Below are 19134 nucleotides of genomic sequence, written 5' to 3'. Positions count from 1 at the left end.
GGCGAAATACACGTGGGTCTCTGAGCAATAAACAAAAAATTCCAAGCTTATGCTTTAGTGGTTGGATTAGCCGTTTGTTTGCATTGGTGTGACAGATTGTGCTTCAGAAAAAAAGAGACCATGCAGATGATACAAATATGCAACGAGCCATAAACGATTACAGGGATATAGGATGAATGTGTGCTCCTTCACACACAAACACCCACACCCACACACACACACTACGGCATAGCATGCGATCAGACGAAAAGGATCCTCATGATTGTGTGCTTTTCTAAAGAGAAAATGGTTCCCCTGATGAGAGAGAGAAAAAGGGGGGGAGGTGGGGAGGCGACCAGAAAATAGGAGCAAGTCTGTGCAAATGCAGCTGAGAGGAGCTTGTATAAGCAGCTTAAAATGGAGAATGAGTGCCCTCCTCTGGTCGTCCCGCTGCTCCTCCTGCTGTCTCCACCTGTGGAGCTGTGAGGGATTAAAGCAGCAATATGCACAATAAAGCAAACATTTAAAAAAAAAAAAAAAAGGAGGCCGCTGAGTCCACTTTCAGAAAGCATTTTTAAATTAATTTTATTATTTTATAGCTAATTTACAACAAGCGCTTCACTGAACTGGAACATTTTATTTTGCTTGATATTGTCATTGTTAAATATATTTTTCTGCATCAGTCGACTTTGTTGTAACTTTGTAATTCAGTCTTTTCTGTAAAAATTCATATACTTTATAAGGAATATCACACTATGATACGGATGGCTGAGAGAGAGAGAGATATTAAGAAATACATTGAACTCTCAAATAAAGAAATTGAAAACGTAATACTCAATTCATGGATGTGTTGTTATTTCTGTGATTCTCTCGATGTGTAAATGTAGATGCATGTGTGGACGTGCTGATATCTTTGAGTGAGTGTGTGTGTGTGTGTGTGTGTGTGTGTGTGTGTGTGTGTGTGTGTGTGTGTGTGTGTGTGTGTGTGTGTGTTGCCCACCCGGAGTGTGCAGTTGTTGTTTCTGTGTTTGAGCAGTTAAACTGGGCTGTGGCTCTGATGGATTCTTTACTTGCATCAACTCAGCAGTGTGAACGGCTAAATCTAAAGCCACACGGCACTCCAACATCTCGATTATATTTACAGCACTTCTGGCCGAGACCCAAGAACTCTCTCAATGTGGAAAACCGAAAACAAAAAAAAAGAAAAAGAAAAATTACAAAAATATACAGACTTGAGATGGAACTAGTGACAGTTCTGAATAAATAATAAACCGTGAACAAAAATCTGAAACTGATACTTCGTCATTCACAAGCCTCAGCTGTTCCACTTTGAGCCGAGAGAAGCAAGTGAGCAAAAATCAAACAAATATGAATGATCACTTCCATCAATATTTCCACCTTCACTCTTGTAATTCAGAACAAATCATAAGTAAATACAAACACATGCTTTTAAAACGCTGACCTTGAGTCCTACTGCTTTCACTCACCATCTTTGTCCTCCTCATACCTGTAGCATATAATGCTGTCAGTGCAAACTTCATAAATACTGTTTTTCATCTAAGACACATAAAACCATCTTCATTGCATAACATCATAGCAGTATTGCACTACATCTTCATGTGTGTGTCTCACTCTCTCACTCTGGCACACACACACATACGCGCACCACCCATATATGTATTACACATTATAACCACCAGTAGATGTTATAAAGGATAGATATTCTCATATAGTATCATTTATATTCTATACATAACACACACTTTCTTGCCACTCGCACACACAAGCAGCAAACACACGTATGCACACGCACACAGTCACGCAGACACACACAGCTGCATTGTACATGTGTTTCGGTTTGTTTTCAACGTACACAACAACATGTCAAATATGTCAGTTCAAAGCTCTAGTGTGAGGTCTGCGTTACATCGACTTTGAATGGTTCAGTTATTTCGGTGTAGCTTTTCGCTGCGTTTTACAACAATAAAATGGGAATGTGAGTAAATTCAACAACCAAACTGCAATATTACCCAAAGAAACCAATGGAATATTGTTTGGAAATGTTGATTTTTACAGACTTAGTCCCGTTAGAAATTGTCATAAAAAAGATATATATATATATTTATATATATTTATATATATAGGCCATTTATTTGTTAAACATGACTTAGCTTTAATTTGTGTGGACACAAGAGGGAGAAAGAAGCAGAGAAAAAGTGGAAGAGAGAGAATAAAAGAAGACCTGTTCCTCCCACACAGAGGAGTTTCCACACATGAATGTGCACGACTGTGCACGATCAGGGGCACGTACGCACTTACGCACACACACACACACACACAGACACATACGCACACGCCATGGCTTTTACTGCGGGCACTGGAAACAGTGTGTACGTCTGCGGCTGAGGGGATCTCTTGGAAGAGTGACCGGTGAGTAGCTTGTGGTGCGATGAAGCTATAAGAGCTCTGCTGTTTGTGCCTAGAGAGATAACATTCATCCTGGATTCTGACTAGCAGGTCAGAACAGCCAGTCCCCCCTGTGGAGGAGTGTGCTAGGTTACAGCTGAGGTTATGACTCTACATGTGTGTGTCACTGGATGGCTGTGAGAGTGTATGTGTGTTTGTGTGTGTGGGTGCGTGAGTGTGTGTGTGCGTAAGAGAGTAGAGGCTAAACTGTATGTCAGAGCATCTAGAGCGCTCAGGACCGGCCTCTCATGACCATATCACATGACCACGTCTCTCTTCTTCCTTCATGAGACATGCTAAAAAACTCCCCCACAATAAGGAGGTGGAGAAGGAGAACACACCTTACTTATTCGCCTTTCTTTTGAATATTTTTTCCCTTTTTTTGTCAGATTTTTCCATTGTTTTCATATCCCGTCTCCATTGTCTTTGAGGATGCATGCACAAATTCAGCATATGAGTTTTTATCATTATAATTATTTGAACTAATGCCTCGCAATATTCAACATAGGTGATTGAACAAATGCCTGTCTTGGTCACTGAGGTGCTATTCTGTGTTCACACCCAGAACCAAGAAGAGATTCACAAAAAGGGGGAGGTGTTTTCTGAGTAAAGACTCCTGGTCAAGAGGGACTCAGCAGGATTTGGCCCCCTGTTCTCAGTCTTCCCCCATTCCTGTCCTGAAACAAAGCAGAGCTGACAGGAGGAGGAGGACAGAAAGCCAGGAGGGTGATATAAAAAGAGGGGCCAGTGTCTTTTTGGGCACCTCCATCTCAGACATTGGTGCGTGGAGGTGTTCAGTGGGGGGATGAGACTTGAGATGGATGGGGAGGGTGAGGCGATTTTACTACCTCGCGGTCCATCCCTGCGGGGTCACCCTCTACTCTCTTTCAAGCCCTGCTCACACCTAATGTCTTGCGTCCAGATATATCTAGACTGTGTTAAGATCCAGATGGTGTGGACTGCAGTTCACACCTGGCATCAAAATGCATCTGAAATCTGTCGCAAGTTATCACTTGTGATTGGGAAACTGCAACTGCATCTAAACAGAGGAAACACGTGTGCATACACACAAGTTATTTAGCATCACTACACTGCGGTTAGGAAATCTGCTTCTCCGGTTTCGGGTGCAGTCACAGCTGTGTTTAGAGCTGTCCACTTGTATCCAAGACGCATTTTAATGCAAAGTGTGAACAGGGCCTCAATATTCAGTCCTGCTTCATATAAAGTGGAATACTGATTAAGTCTTTTTCTCTCCGTCTCTTTCAGTTTACTGACACATCGCTGTGTTCACATCTGTCTCAGAGTCTCTTTTTTGGTATCGTTCTTTGCCTCGCTGTGTCACTTCCTGTGTTTGTCTCTGTCTCTGTGTTTGTCTTAGTATGCATTTGTCTCTCTGTGTCATTCTCAGTGATTGCCTAAGCACTGACTTTGCTGGAGGACAGACAGGCAGGCGAGGCTGGCTTGGCTGTGAGGGTGAAGGGCGGTGTTGGTTGGTGGTTGTGAGGGAAGGGGTGGTTGAGCGGGTGCAGCATCACAGCCTCTCCCGGGTGGGAATCCAGATGTAAGGCCCTGATTGCTCCTCGATCACTGTCTTTACTTTGTGATAGACCTCTTCAAAGCTGTCCCCTTCGACGACAGCTGCCGCATGGCACAGCATGTGTGAGAGGAGAAGGGAAAACAACAAGGAAAAGGAGGGGAAAAAAAGGCACAGACAGTGGCAAATAAAGAGAGAAGAGAGAGGGAAGGAAGCAGAAAAAATGGAGGGGGGGATATAGAGAGACAGAGGAAATGATGGATGTTTATCAGCTACGTTTTCAAGGCAATGCAAGGAATAATCAATTATGAATGTAATTCTACAATCTCTGTACGAAATCAAAGAACAGACACATTTCCTTCATGTAAGTATTTCGACACATTCTCCCATATATTTATTCAGTGTCACACATTTTTTCAGTGATTGATAAAATGTCACACACCAGCGCTGTTCGGGATTTGTTAGAAACTGTAGACAGCAGCAGATTTAACATTTATATTCAGTCCACTGCTGAGATTTGACCTACATGCATCTCTAAAATGTTAAAATGCATAGAGTTTCACACAAAAGCATTCTTTTTTCTCCTTTAACTTATTCAGTTATGCCAGGAAAAATGGAAATGTGAAGTTCATCATTGTGCCATGAAACAGTAAAAAAAATCTAAAGTTTAAAATGTACATGTTATTAAAAGGAATGCGTGTACAAGCAATGAACAGAAATATGTACAACTTGTTGTTTCTAATGATAAAATGGAGGGTTTTTAGGATTTGTAGTCCTTTTCAAATAGATTAAGAGTAAGCCTACAGTGGAGTGCAAACACAGATGCATAAGCTCATATGGTGCTGCCACCAGTTAATACCAAATCCCACTAGTAAGCAAAGAGTGTGTGCAGACGTTCTGCAAGTTCAGTGTTTAGAAATCCCATCCTCTGTGTCTACACATAATTTCTGGGCACTCTTACCTGAGAAACACTCTAGAAAGTCTTGTTCTAGTTTGAGGGCTCGGTCCATTCCTTTCCTGGCCTGTTCCTCGGTCAGGCGAGTGTTGATTTCTCTGTTAATATCACACACAAAACTTTCACTGTCACACTTGTCTTAGTGATGTAAAACATATTTGTTATCTGATTAGCAAGCATTTAGAAAGAGGTGTTTTGAGTACATACAGGACATTCTCCAGTGACTTGGGTCGGACAAAGATGGCAATAGGATGAAGCTGAGCTGCTTGTAGTCGACGCACAGCGTTGGCAGAGACATCCAGGATGCAGTGTTTCCCCTGCTGCTCAAGTACACAGGCAAAGACAGAAACAGTGAGGATAATTAAACACAAACTGTTGTCTTAGTAATTAATAAAACTGACAGTCAAATTGACAAGCATTACTCTTCTAAAACCCTGCTAACACTTGAAAGTTATCTTTGATCACTCATGAATACGTTAATATTAATCATTGTGCCTAGTGTTATAAAGTTAGTACCAATAAAAGTAGTGATTTAAGTCAGTGGTTTAACAATGGATGTGAAAGTGCTAATTGCATTTTATAAAATTTTATCATTGCCATGTATTTTCAATTTAATATGTGGCACACCTGTTCAGCCACCTCTCGGACACTCTGGACACTGGTGCCGTACAGGTGACTGTTGTACTGTCCAGCCTCGATGAACCGATGGCTCTGGATGTCCTTTTCCATCTGTTCCCGTGACGACACAAAGTGATAGTCCCGCCCATCCACCTCGTACTCCCTCTTGGGCCGCGTGGTGTCTGTAAAATGAAGAACAAAACATTGCAAAACAGTGCACCCAGTCACACTTTTTATCATTTCCAAGCAAAATGAAACTTCTCTGGATACTGGATGTGCTGTGCAGACGTCAGCCTAAAATTGCCGCAGGTGGCAGCAGTGACATCAAATGAAAACTAGAGAGCAGATCAGTCTCTGTGACTGGCAGCATAATTACTCACGTGGGACACAAGATCCAAACTTATCAGGGAACTCAGACAACAGGTCATCATTTATCCTGTCCTTCACGGGACCCAGAATGATGATGGGCCTCGCATAATGTACTTATCATGAAGAGAAAGACAGAATAAAGAGAGCGGGATCATTCACAGTGAAATCAAAACAAAAAGGAAATGTCATATAAAAGCCTTATATAGAGGATTTCACACAATCTTTTTTATGACCTTACCTTCCACTTGAGTAACTGTCTCATAACTGTGTGAGGTTTTATCTCTCCCTGGTGACAGAACATAGACACAACATTCAACCAAGGTTCGTTTTTCACCATTTGAAAATGACATTCAGGTTTGTGACTGCATGTGGTGCGTCTGCATTAGTATGTATTGAATCTCATCTATTTTCAGGGGTGGCAGCAAATACATCAAATGTCACCGTCGATAAGAACAGTAAAGATGTGACTGCGCTGAAGATGAAGTGTGCTTTGGATGGCAGCGTGGATAAAAATATTACACAAGACCGCTTGTGCTCATGAGGCATTTGGAGATGACAACGATACTAAATAGTTGGGTCAAGGTAAAGAAATGACTGCTCTGACTCTTCAAGTATTAGCAATTATCCTATGAACCTACTGCACCTTTAATGGAAGCATTGAACTTTTCTGGGATAGAAAGCAGCAGTACAGAGAGTGTCTAGTGGCTAGTTCACATATAAACACAAGCATTTAATGTATGCAAATAGCACAGTCTGACAGTATGTACTCATGGGTCTGCAAATTATGTTCCTTTGTTGTATTGTTTTACATTATTATAGCATTAACTGTAATCAGCTTAAGTCGATAACATGGGTACATAGTCGCTTGTAGTGTCAATATACATTTATGCTTCATACTAATTACCTTGAGTGCTCAAGGTGTCTCGACCATGGTCCTGTAACAGAGACGAGAGCAGAGATTTACCCTTTGGGAGACCCTTTGAAAGACCTAGCCTCATTCAAACAGCTCTAGTGATTGAACGTACCCTCTCTTTGGTGTTAACACGGGACCACTCTTTTCTTTCCACCCTGTAGAGTGAACAAGAAAGACAAAAAAAATCAATTTTAGAGACAGAACAGACAAGCTACCATGAGTAACCTCCTACTAAGCTTGTCCATGAATTACATTTGGTATGCTAACTAGGTTTAGTCACACACAGAGTGGTAATGTTTGAACGGGGAGTTTAATAAATGCTGAAACCCAAATAAAGATCGGTCCCTCCCACACTCATTCACTGTGAAAATTGTGTCTGACCTGTGCTTGCTGGGGATGAAGCCGACCTCTTCAGCCTCATTTTGTGGGCTGACCTTTCGAGCCTGCCACCACTCCTCGTCTCCGCAGTCCAACACGTGCAGCACATCACCAAACTTGAAGCCCAGTGCTTGACTGAGGAAGCCACAGTCTGCAGTCTTATCATAGTCAAACAGAGCCCTGAAAGATGAAACAATTCAAGTAAATCATTAAAAAAACATTTCAACTTAGCAACCAATATTCCAAAATGTCCACTTTCATTTAGCCTTAAGTAGAGACATAATGTCATGACATATGTCCAAACCGTTTAATGTCAATAACAAGTACACTGACAAAATGCAGAGGGAGTCCTTGGAACACATTCAAGTTGTTCATAAAGATGAAAGAAACACTTCTTTAAATTACAAGAAGTTTCTTTCATATCTTTAATAAATATAGAAGCAACATAAAGATGTATACTGCAATCACAAGCAAGGACCACACCATCAATTTGAAGCTTGAGTGTTTATTGGATGCAAATGAGTGTCATGCTGGAGATGACTGAGTTGAGCTGTTGTGATATGGGTAAAGGCTTAGTCATGGATCAGCTCTGGTTCCCGGGCTGGTGGACTCCCAAAAAGCCTCCAATAAGAATGAAATGAAGAATGGGTATAACGTACGTAGGTCCTGAGGGTTTAAGATGGAAGCTATGCTAATATGAAATGAGTGGTCAGAGAACAGGCTAAGATACCGGATGCTATCAGGATCTACTCAGAGTGGAAAAGGAATCCAGATAAGGTTGGGACTTGAACAGTCTTTATTAATAAACAGAGGGTCAGAAAGCAAAGCATCTTGAGATTTTCTGTTCGGTAAATGGTGTACTAGAAATTCTTAAGGGCTTAGGTGTAAATCGAGTTTGAAATACATAATGGACATTGGACTGCCTGCTTTTTGCTTGAATGACAATATCTTGCAGTCTTCTGAGACTGAGGAGGGTTGGATACTTGATAGGGCAGGGGTATGGCTGGGTGGGGCAGTATGGCTCGAACTTGAATCGTTGGCTGATGTAATGAACTCTGTGCTTTGCGGAAATCAAGGAAGTCCAACAGAAACATGGATTCTAGAGTGTGGGCGGGTATACTAGTGGAAGAAACTGGTGCAATTGGGTAAACAGCTGTGGTTAAGACTGTTGCAGATGGTTTGTCCTTGTCACTGAAGCACTCGTTTTCCTTTATGTCGATACCTTGTGGCAACAGCCTTGAGAACAGCAGCTTGCAATGATGCTGTAGAGTGAAGATGATAGTAGAAATAAGACCTACTTTGAATCGTGACCAGTACATGTGGTGACTGTGTGATTCAATTAATCACATTTGTTGCATGTTAAAGATAAATGTGCTGAAAAAGTGCAATAGCACGACTCCTAGTTGCGACATCGAAAGTAGGTGTCTTAATTGAATTCTTGGAGGTGAGCTGCAGCACCAGAGGCAAGCTTTATATAAGAATGTTGACGCCTCTGTCTCCAAGATGGATGGCCTTGTTAAGAATCAGATTGTTGTCAAACTCCTATGCTGTAACATGGCAGCTCGGTGCCGGTAGTGAGAGAAAGAGAGGTTGCTGGGAAGAGAGGATGGGGAGAGTTGAGCTGGCAATGTGGTGCTGATAGCGAAGGAAAGAGGAGAGGTTGCTGGGAAGCAGTTAGGAAGGAGGGAGAAGCTGGCAGCCCAGAGCCAGACAAGGAAGGAAAATATTGTTGGGAAAGTTCAAGGGAGAAAAGCTGAGCTGGTGTCCCATTGCCAGAAAAGGCTGCAGTGGCGGTGCTAGGAACAGATTGCTGTAGTGTAGGGAATGGTGGATAGGATGAATCACACCTGGCAACTCGGGCAGAGCTTTGGAGAACTTGGTGACGTCATGCTCAGGAGCATAGCCATGGCAATTGGTTTATCTTGTGTTGAACACTCTGAAAGTTTGAAATGTAAATAGTTTAACTTTGCTGTCAGCGGGGTGGCAGGTGAAGACTTTCTCTTAAAGCTGTCTGAGGACCAATGACAATCTGTTCAGAGGATTATGTAGAGGGACATCTCAGGAGAACTGTCAGGAATGTGGGAGTGAGATGAGTGTTTCCGGGTGCACAGAGAGAATGAGTCATCTTCTCTGGAGGTTTACCTGCTTCAGACATCAAGGCTGCATTTTTTTCCTAACTGGGCAGAGCTACAGGTCATGTGGTGACGTCATGTTTGATAATACGTCTGCTGGCTGGAGGATTGTTGTGGTTTATCACGTGATCTAAACTCCGGGAGTTTGTTAGGAGTTACAATAGTTAAACTTTGCTATCAGTGTGGTGGCAGGTAAAGTCTTTCTCTTTGTACCCTCCGAAGATCTACAGCGATCCGGTTGGAGACGTCATGTGGAGGGACATCACCAGAAGATCCGTCAGGACGATCACTTCCGGATGCGGCGAGAAGCGACGTCTCTGGAGGTTCACCTGCTTCGGACATCAACACTGGAACAAGTGGAAGTTGAGGGGGGAATAATTACGTTTTGGCCTTCCCTGAGAAGTGTTTCTGAGGTTGTAGCTGCTCAGTGAGGACATCTGAGGACTCTCTGATGCAGTTAACAGCGTTTCTGGAGCAACACTGATCTTCTCGGTTGTGGATTAGGCTGACTTGTATGGAGGAGATCTAAAGTTGTGGTGGACGTTTCTTCATGGGAGGGTGGATGGATGAGTGGTCCGTGGTAAGTCATACTTTCAGACTGACAACATGACTAAGTGATGGCTGTGTTGCTCCAAGTGGGGAGGGCTGAGTGGTGTGTTTAGACATACAGCAGGAAGGGGAGGGATTGAGGTGTGGACTTATTTTTGAAGTTCTGCTAAACATTTTATCTCCATTTATGCAATCTTGTTTCCAGCCACCAGATGTCAGCCTACTTTGTCAATTACGGTAAAACACTGATGCGTGAACATCTTCTGGACCCTGAATGCTAGCAGCTAGTATGTTAGCTCAGCAGTATATTAGCTAGCTAACCTCACTGTCATCAGATGTGAAGACAGAAGCGATGTTGAGGTTAATGCTGGGGAAATCATTGCTGTCTTTAACATATGGATGTAGTGACTGTGACGTGACCCACTGACTGGTGGACGGACATTTTGAAGCCTTGATTTTTGAATTTAGCTAATTTGAAACTGAACACAACAGGTGAGGCGTGGATCTTACTGAGAACTAGAGGACGCTCTGCACATTCATACAGTTGCTACTGGTCAATCACAAGGTAGCCCTGTCTTAAAAACATCTTGCTTTACTGTCATTTTTTCTCAAAATGCGATCACAATTTACAAAACAGACATCATGCTGTAATCAAAAATGTCTCAAAGTAGTGACTGAAACTATAAACTTATTAAGAAAATCTTTACTGAGGTATTTATTCAAAGGAGAAATAAGGTAATCTTGTTGTAGACTTCTATACATGCACACATCTTTTAGCAATCAGATGAGTCGCCCCTTGCTGGCTGTTAGATAGAATGCAGATTCAATTCACTGTGTATGTTCAGTTTTCAGTCTTAAAGGCCTCATCTATGTTTTATATACACCGATCAGCCACATTATGACCACTGACAGGTGAAGTGAATAATATTGACCATCTTGTTATAATGCAATGTCCTGCTGGGAAACCATGAGTCCTGACATTCATGTGGATGTTGGACATGCGCCACCCTAGATCCAAATCTTATTAAGCATCTGTGGCATGTACCAGGATAAACCTGATCTAGGTAGGTCCCACCCTGCAACCCACAGGACCCACAGAATTCACTGCCACCCAGTGCCACAGGACATCCCCAGAGGTCCTGTGTTCATGCCCCACTGGGTCAGAAGAGTTTTAGCAGCATAAACAGAATCAACACAGTATTAGACAGGTGGTCATAATGTTATGCCTGATCGATGTACACTCTGTAAGGCAGATACAGCATATTAATGTAACCACAAACAACTGGCACTGTCCTCAACAAAGACAACTCCAAGCATGACCACATGAAATCAATCACTGAGTTCTTCTGAAGAAGAGACTGGTGTCTCCTTTACTCTTTGCAGCATAATGTGATGTGATGATTGGATCTTTGCTCACTGAGGCATCTGAATTGAATATGCAGATTGCGATGCTTCTTATGAACATAATTTCCACCATGAAATAATCCCTCTATGACCTTCTTTTTTCTCAAATTGACTTCAGTTAATTCTATCAACTTGCATTCTGTGGCAGGTTGGTTGGTATTACTCTTTGATAGTAGATGTGATGAGGGGTGTGGTGCAGTTTAGGAGACTTTGTATAAGTTAGATGGGCATGGAATGATCATAGTGTTTTCTTTGGGGTTTTTTTCCCCATTCAGTGACCTCGATGGTGAAGATTAAATGAATGGTAAATATTAAATCGTATCACCAACAATAGCAGTAATGCAGTGGTGGCTTATTATTTATAATAATTGTATATCTAAAATTTGATTGAACTGAATGGTAGCAAGATCCATGTAAAGGAACTATGGTAATGTGGGACATGATGATTTAAGTCTTTTTCAGATGTATAACCCTAACTGTATAGATCAAACAACAGCCTACTGTAGTAAGTAAATTTGGTGGATACATCTACTCACATACATTCTACTGCTACTGATTCATGACATTTTCCTCTTTCCTGTCTGTCATATTTGTAGTTTTCTGTGATCTGTGTTCATGGAGTGTCTTGTCTTGTCATTCTATCTCTCTATTCTGGCTTCCAAATTCTGTCTGCAGTGCTGCTGGTGCAGGAAACGCATTTTTATTAATAATCAAGCTCTGCTCCAATGACTATGAATCATACTGGCACTATTAAATCTCAACATTTCAACTCTTAAAAGGCTTTGCACTTACTTTGTAAATGTAACAACCACAGACACCACCATAATGGTGCTGTAGTGGATGGCTGGCTCTAATCCATTTAGAACTGAATAATGCAGACATTTGTTTTGTTAAATATGTTTAGTATAATATTTGCTTTTATGCAGATGGATGCGTTCTGTAACCAGATTATCAACAAGCTGATCCAAATCAATCAAAATATACTTTCGTCATTAAAAGCCACATTAAATGGAACTAAGCCTACGTGTGTAAAATGATTTTAACTTTCAGTATCATAATTGCTATATAGCTACAAAGCTTCTGAGACCTGATGTAGAAGCCTCTCTTTGGGTTACTCCTTAGCGTTGTTGTCCCAGAGCCCATGCTGCTGTTCATCAGCTGCTCCCTCAAGTCGTGGATCTTCGCCTCAAAACGGCTATACTCTGAAACAAAGAAACAGAAGCATATAAAGAACAGTCATTCTACAGGCAGAAACATAAAACGTTTGCTCCATAAGTGGTAAAGATGCGACAGTAGTTTTCTTTCACCGCACCAATTCAGAACTCTTCCACCTTAATTGAAAAATTCACTGCATTGGTCTAAAAACGAAATAACTAAAATGTGAGTCAGTGGCTGAACCGCATGACTAAATGCGCGTAACTGAAGGTTTCTGTTTGTTTCCAATAGAATTTAAATGGCAAATTACAGACTAATTGCTTGATTCTTTGCCCGTGGCCTACATCTCCAGCTTATTTTTACTGTAATCTGTTTTGGAGATATTCTGCTAACTACAACAAATACACAAACATTCTTTGCCAGAGGTAACAAAGCCAAATCAGGCACATCTCTCTGCTGGATGACAGTCCTCAAATGAAACCTCATAAAAAAAATAATCTTGGAACAAATACATCCTGGAGCTAATTTTGAGCAAAAATTGTCAGGTTTGTTGATGGAATTATTGAACAGTTGTCTTGAAAATCCACATAACTCTTCAGATTCTTTGCTCTTTGTAAGAAGGTGTTTTATATGACACAGCTTTATCTTTACCATCGGGTCTGTACTGAGCGATGATGGTTACTGTTTGGCCAGCGTTCTTTAATGCTGCAGCTGCCTGTTCATGTGTGGCCATACGAAGGTCCACGCCATTCACCTGAAACACACACACAGCATGATTGTTAGCGATACAGCTGAAGAGTCACTATGTGCCACGTAAAGTGCATGGGTGTGTGTGACAACTTTTTATAGATAAAAGTGTCATTACACTGAGGATCTGATCGCCCTTGTGCAGCTCTCCGCTCAGGTCAGCCGGCCCTCCCGCCAGGATGAAGGAGATAAAGATTCCCTCTCCATCCTCTCCTCCAACAATGTTGAATCCCAGACCTGTGGAGCCTCGGTGGATCAAAACTCGGCGAGGCTCCCTGAGAAAGATGAAAGAAAGTTGACATCCATTTAATCAATAATACAAACTCAAATCGTATTGTGAGCCGGCCGTCCCCGTTCTAATGCTATAACTGCTAATACTCAAAATAAATCAATGCGCATGAGAAATGTATAGTTAAAGGATCGTTGCTCACCTGGGGATGTCATCATCTCCCATAATACCGTGCAGTACAGGAGAAAACCGACTCGGCGAGGTGGGAGTGAGGGCTTGTGGGTAATCTGAGCCAAGATAGTTGGGGTGGCTGAGTTCAGTATCCATGTGGGAATATGCTGGAAAAATAGACATGAAACCAAAAGAGGTATAACATACCAGAGGGGGTATTGTACACAGAAATGTAATATCTTAATGTAGCTCCAATTTCAACCCATTTGCTTTTCCACTCACTAAATGCATTGTGTTGTGTGGTATGAAATATTCTCTGTAGTGATCTCATGAAAGCCTACTGAAAAAACAGTGCTACTCTGCTCAGGTTTTTTTTCGTTACAAGGGCAGACATTCATCAAGAAGCGAATTCAGGTCAAAGGAAATGTTCTGCTTTTGTGAAGAAAAGAGGGGAAAAAAAACAACTTCAACCTGTACAGGTTAGTTTTTTGAGAGAACTCCTACTGCCATCTCTTGTGGTTTCGAAAGAACAAGTTATTTCCTCTTCTCTGTTCGCTACTGTTCCAAATCTAAGGAAAATTTCTCTTTTTAAATGGATGCACATTTTTTTAAGGGGCAGGACATTTGGTTTTCAGGTCAGATTTTTGCTGGCAATTCTTAGAAACCCAGCGTTCTGATCGATACATGGTGGAGAAATTCACACAAGCAGAGGGCGTCTTACTGCTGGTGAGGTCTGGAGGGTTGTAGGAGTTGGTCAGGAACAGGTTGTTGGGCTTGGCCACCCTGAGGTACACCACCTCTGCTGTGTTCTTCAGAGCCCCCACCGCATCCTCGTGCATCACGTCCTCCAGGCACACATTGTTCACCTGATTGTTCATGACAAGCAGGGAAACACAAGCAGGGTCACGAGCTGCAAAGCAGACAGGCCTTATAGTGGTGCTCAAAATGTTAGTCTGTAAATAATGAATGACTTCAAAGGTGGGACAATAATGAAACCTCAATTTTTAATGCTATTGCAATAAGCTGTAACTGATTTGTTATAAAACAGACCTCAGTTTACATTCTGCAAAAGGTAACGTATATTGCTACTTGTACTGAAAATTCTCTCTTTACGTAAAAACTAGATGATAAATTGATAAGCAGTAATTAGTTGAAATCCAAAGCACCATTCATCACTATTTATTACCTCAGGCAAAACTAAATATACAACCCATGGTTTCCAGTAAAAATGAGCTAAACTAAAACTAAAGCTTCCCTGTGGATTGGGATGCCCTAAAGCTAATATGCAAATTTCCACCCTAACTATAGCTGTGTGTTCAGGTTACAAATGCAGGCAGGCAGAGGTGATATGACAAGCAGCATGGTGGACAATGTGACTGTGTGCCTTAACTGTTACCAAAGCACCACAATTCATGTATTTGTGAACAAAAGCAAGTAGCTACATGACATTTAGAGGTAAAGCCTTGGCTCAGACACCATTTAGTGGTAAGCCAGCTCCATTTTGAAGTTGCTGGTGTTGAGCTCTGTGTTCCCCAGCAGATGGCAGTAATGCTACTTGGTAATTATTGAGCAAAACTACAATTAAACATTGATCCCATCCTACACAAGTGTTAACGTTCTAATGTAAGGTCAGACCGTGGAAATTACAGCTGTAATTTATCTTGGCACTTGATACAGCAATGCTGCTTATGTAAACAACATGTGAGTGTGTGTATATGTGTCCACGTGCTTTAAAGGTGAAAGTGACACAAATGTGTGTGGGCACATTTATCTTTGCATGCTATTATACATGACCGACCGCTAAGATCTTGTCCCCGATCTGCAGGCGTCCATCTTTATGAGCCGCACCGCCTTCAATGATCTTGGTGACATAGATACTGTTATCTCCTGGTATGTGCTGGTTTCCCACCCCTCCAGCAATGCTGAAGCCTAATCCTGAGAAAAGGAAGAGAAGCAGCGAGTGAACGAAGGAGGTACGGGTTAACACAGAGCAGATTTGCTAAATCCAGAGGGCATAGCTTAGCTGGGTATAAAGCATCCGTAAGCCCACACAAAAGCGTCGATGCTGTACACCAGCGCACACTTCCACATACCTTTAGGCCCTTTGATTAGTTTGATTTCAGTGACTTTTTCTGCTGCTGGTTTTCTGCGGAGAACGTAGAGGCGGACGATAGCACCTGCCTCTTTAAGAGCCTCTACAGCTTGGCTGTGTGTCACCTCCCTGACATCAACATCATTCACAAATAGGATGCAGTCGTTCACACTAAGAAATGGAGAGAGATGGAGAGACTGTGAGCAGGAGAGAAAAAATGAAGTTTTGTTCTGGTAAAGAAATCAGCTGTAATCCTCCACCAGGAGTTCAGAAGCATTTCTATGACATCTGTGTTGGGAATCTAGTTTTATATCTGGCCTTTCCCCCCAGTTCTCTCTAACCAATGTTAAATAAGATCGAATACCTTCTTCCATTGATCTCACATGAGGTAAAGCTACAGCTTCTTTGTGTTGACTGTGAAAATGATAAAAGTGATAAAAACCTGATATGTGAAGTGAAACTGACAGCCTGAGAGCAGAAGAGAAGCTGATTTTCAGTGATAAAGTAGCTATTTTAAGACGTACACATTTTTCCTCCAAGGCCTAAAAACTACTGTGGCTCCATTCATGTGTTCAAATTGCATTTTATGGCCATGAAAATGAAAGCGTGTAAAATTTTGTAAGACTGAAATAATTCTTGAGGGCTTCCAGAGGTTTAACTGCTGAGATATAAAACCAACTCCAAAAGAACCAGTCTGGAACCTGACATCTTAATGCAAAGGATTTTATACCATCTGTGCTGCATGTTATTTGTGAAGCAATATTATATATTTTGCAGCACTGAGCATCTATTTATGTTGTTTGTAGCTCTGCACTCACAAGGGTTTATACACAGCCGCTATGAAACAAACTATTGGATTAAACGTTCCAAATCAGCTTCATATAAACACACTTAAACACACAAACCTCACAGGGTCTTTACCCTTTATTCAAGAATCACTTTGACAGAAACAATATTATGTGTTGGAACCATCAAATAAAGACTTCAAGCTGTCTCGAAGCAAAATGTATTTAAGACCCGCAAAGTGCAAATTTTATAAGGTTTTCAAGGAATTCCATTTTTAGATAGTAGGATTAGTGAGGTTCATAGTGTTTACCTCAAGGTGTTTGAGATTATGTTGCTTAGGAGACAGTAAAGGCCATGAAAAAAATATGCATTCAGGCAAATATGTGTGTTTTCTTCAAGTACTGCTTCAAACTGTGAAATCATTCCAGATGGACGTTTATAGGTCAGCTGTAAAGAAGAGGATGCCTCCATACATGGCCTGTTTATTGCAGCGTAATCGGGGAAACAGCCTATGATGTGATGTTTCTGCTGTAAATCCTGTTATAAACATGGCAAAACAGAATTATTATTACATATTCTTCTGAGATCCTTTAGGATTTCATTCTTCTGAATTTAATTTAACATCTAATTTACTACAGTCTATTTGGTAAGGCTTTTTACGGTGCTAATCCTGACAAACAAAAAATGACTCTTTTTTTTTTTTTTAACTTTTTCTTGCCATTACATGGTATCAGCTTGAAGTGGGACGACTCTTGTGACTTACATAACCTTTTTTTTTTTTTTTTTACTTCTACTCAGCTAAGAATCAAAAAGCAGAGAGACAACAGGCATTTTTAATTTGGTACAGGCATTCAGATCTTGAATTAAACAGACCGATCCTCTCCGATGTAACTTTGATGCTGATTAGCCTGGACAGTTATTGGTCTATAGTACGAGCTGCGGTACAGTACTTTGCACTTAAAATGAAGACGGGATGCTCTACATGAGCTTCTTCTCTTCTCTAAGTGTGTTTTCTGGTATAAAAGCGGCTGGTTGTCTGTATCAGTCAACTCCTGTGCTTCTGATTGTGTTTTCGAATGTCATATTTCTCGGGCGTGGGAACAGGCATGCATGTAGCTTAGCTTTGCATTTATTGCAGTTTTTTTTAGTTTTGGGTCTTTTTACCTCAGCCGTCCGTCCTGAGCTGCGGCTCCTCCAGGTATGATTTTGGTGATGAAGATGCTGGGGTCGTCGCCCACATGAGGGTTGTCTGTTCCCCCTGCTATGCTGAAGCCCAGTCCTGAGTTACCCTGCAGTCCCAAATGCAAAGAAAATACACATTATTATTTATTACATCAGGAGCATGTGATGGCACCTTTAGGGTATAGAGACAGAAATTACCATACATACCCTTGTAGAATCAGGAGAGCCTCGAGGGATATTCAATGAACTAAACTGGCTTTGTGGGGGGGATCCTGAAAGAGTATTTTAAAGCTCAATTCAGAGAAGATGTTCCTGGAGTAACCTTATTAAAAGGCGTTCCTTCAGGATTTTCTTGTTGGCCTAAATGAAGCTTACATCTGTGTTTACACGTTTTTTATTTTTTTATTTTACGTTTAAAACATTTAATAATAGTCACAAACGGTTAGCTGAAAACTATCAATAGTTAACTAAATGTCACAACTAGTTAGCTAGAAGTGACAAACACTTAGCGCAAATTCACAAACAGCTTTCAACTAATATCTATTTTTCCCTAATAATTTACTGATGATCATCTATGTATACCTTTTAGCTAAGCATTCGACCTATTACTTTTAGATGACTAGTTTTTTGTTTTAATAATCATTTAAGTGTTGAACATCAATTAATTTTTGCTGCAGTGTTTCCTTCCATTTTGACCTGAAGCAGTTCTTCACAGTCACAGAGTTGAAAAGGTTCCTCGAGGCTCCTCTGCTTCTCAGAGTGTCGTTGGATCTGTCATGATTCCTTATCAGTACTCATTATTGTTGAAATATACATACAGTGTTAGGAATAAACACATCAAACTCACTCTCTCCAGTGTGATTTCTTCATACTCGATTTCTCCTTCTGTCCCATTCACCTGTTAAAAATGTAGATTTCTTTAGTGACCATCTTCATCGGAGAGAATTGGATTTTAAATGATTTCTACAATTTCTGCTCGGCATGTGTCCTCTGCTTTGATCACCAGACGCCACTTGTGTGAACCAGAGTTGCTGATAATCACAGCCCTATATTCTTTCAGTCTAATTTGCCTTCTGGATGAACAACTTAGCTACACATCAGCTTTACCTCTGCAATTAAGAAAGTCCCAGAGGAAGAGAGAATTTAAGGAACTTCAGACTTCACTGTTTTTTTTTTTTTTTTTTTTTTTGAGTCTGACCTAGAAAACAACTTTTCTTAGTGCTGTAGTGTAGTGGTGCAAAAAAATACCCCTGCGTGAAAGGCAGCCTTTTCACTGCAAAGCCTCATTCTCTAATCCCACGCAACTCATGATAATGCGCTCGCTGCTTTCATTTCGAGAAATGGCATCATTAAAGAATCAAATTAAGGAATATTTCTGTTCTGTCAAATGTATATCAAACGGAGGAAGCTAATTTAATTAAAAAGGAGTAAAAATTAATTACTGCTATCATTCAGATTTAAACAATGAGCAAAGA

At 41.1% G+C, this 19134-nt stretch overlaps 1 protein-coding gene across 6 annotated transcripts in view; it reads right to left on the bottom strand.

Annotated features, from left to right (window-relative positions):
• Positions 1–538: 538 nt before the first annotated feature.
• Positions 539–19134, bottom strand: part of LOC110948839 (disks large homolog 4) — a 79164-nt gene continuing 60568 nt past the window's right edge. For all 6 annotated transcript variants that reach the window (XM_051937227.1, XM_051937228.1, XM_051937229.1 and 3 more), the window contains 18 exons: positions 18507–18557; positions 17642–17766; positions 15693–15862; positions 15398–15534; positions 14321–14465; positions 13631–13766; positions 13318–13474; positions 13104–13206; positions 12385–12499; positions 7216–7392; positions 6947–6989; positions 6826–6856; positions 6160–6207; positions 5933–6034; positions 5562–5734; positions 5142–5254; positions 4941–5032; positions 539–4083 (listed from right to left, as the gene is read on the bottom strand). In XM_051937227.1, the coding sequence (XP_051793187.1) occupies positions 3977–4083; positions 4941–5032; positions 5142–5254; positions 5562–5734; positions 5933–6034; positions 6160–6207; positions 6826–6856; positions 6947–6989; positions 7216–7392; positions 12385–12499; positions 13104–13206; positions 13318–13474; positions 13631–13766; positions 14321–14465; positions 15398–15534; positions 15693–15862; positions 17642–17766; positions 18507–18557 (2025 nt within the window). In that variant the 3' untranslated portion in view covers positions 539–3976. The remainder of the gene's footprint in view (positions 4084–4940; positions 5033–5141; positions 5255–5561; positions 5735–5932; positions 6035–6159; positions 6208–6825; positions 6857–6946; positions 6990–7215; positions 7393–12384; positions 12500–13103; positions 13207–13317; positions 13475–13630; positions 13767–14320; positions 14466–15397; positions 15535–15692; positions 15863–17641; positions 17767–18506; positions 18558–19134) is intronic.

Source organism: Acanthochromis polyacanthus, chromosome 17, assembly GCF_021347895.1.
Source record: "Acanthochromis polyacanthus isolate Apoly-LR-REF ecotype Palm Island chromosome 17, KAUST_Apoly_ChrSc, whole genome shotgun sequence".
NCBI lineage: Eukaryota > Metazoa > Chordata > Actinopteri > Pomacentridae > Acanthochromis > Acanthochromis polyacanthus.
Note: the sequence above shows the minus strand (reverse complement) of the source record. Positions and strands in the feature narration are given on the sequence as shown.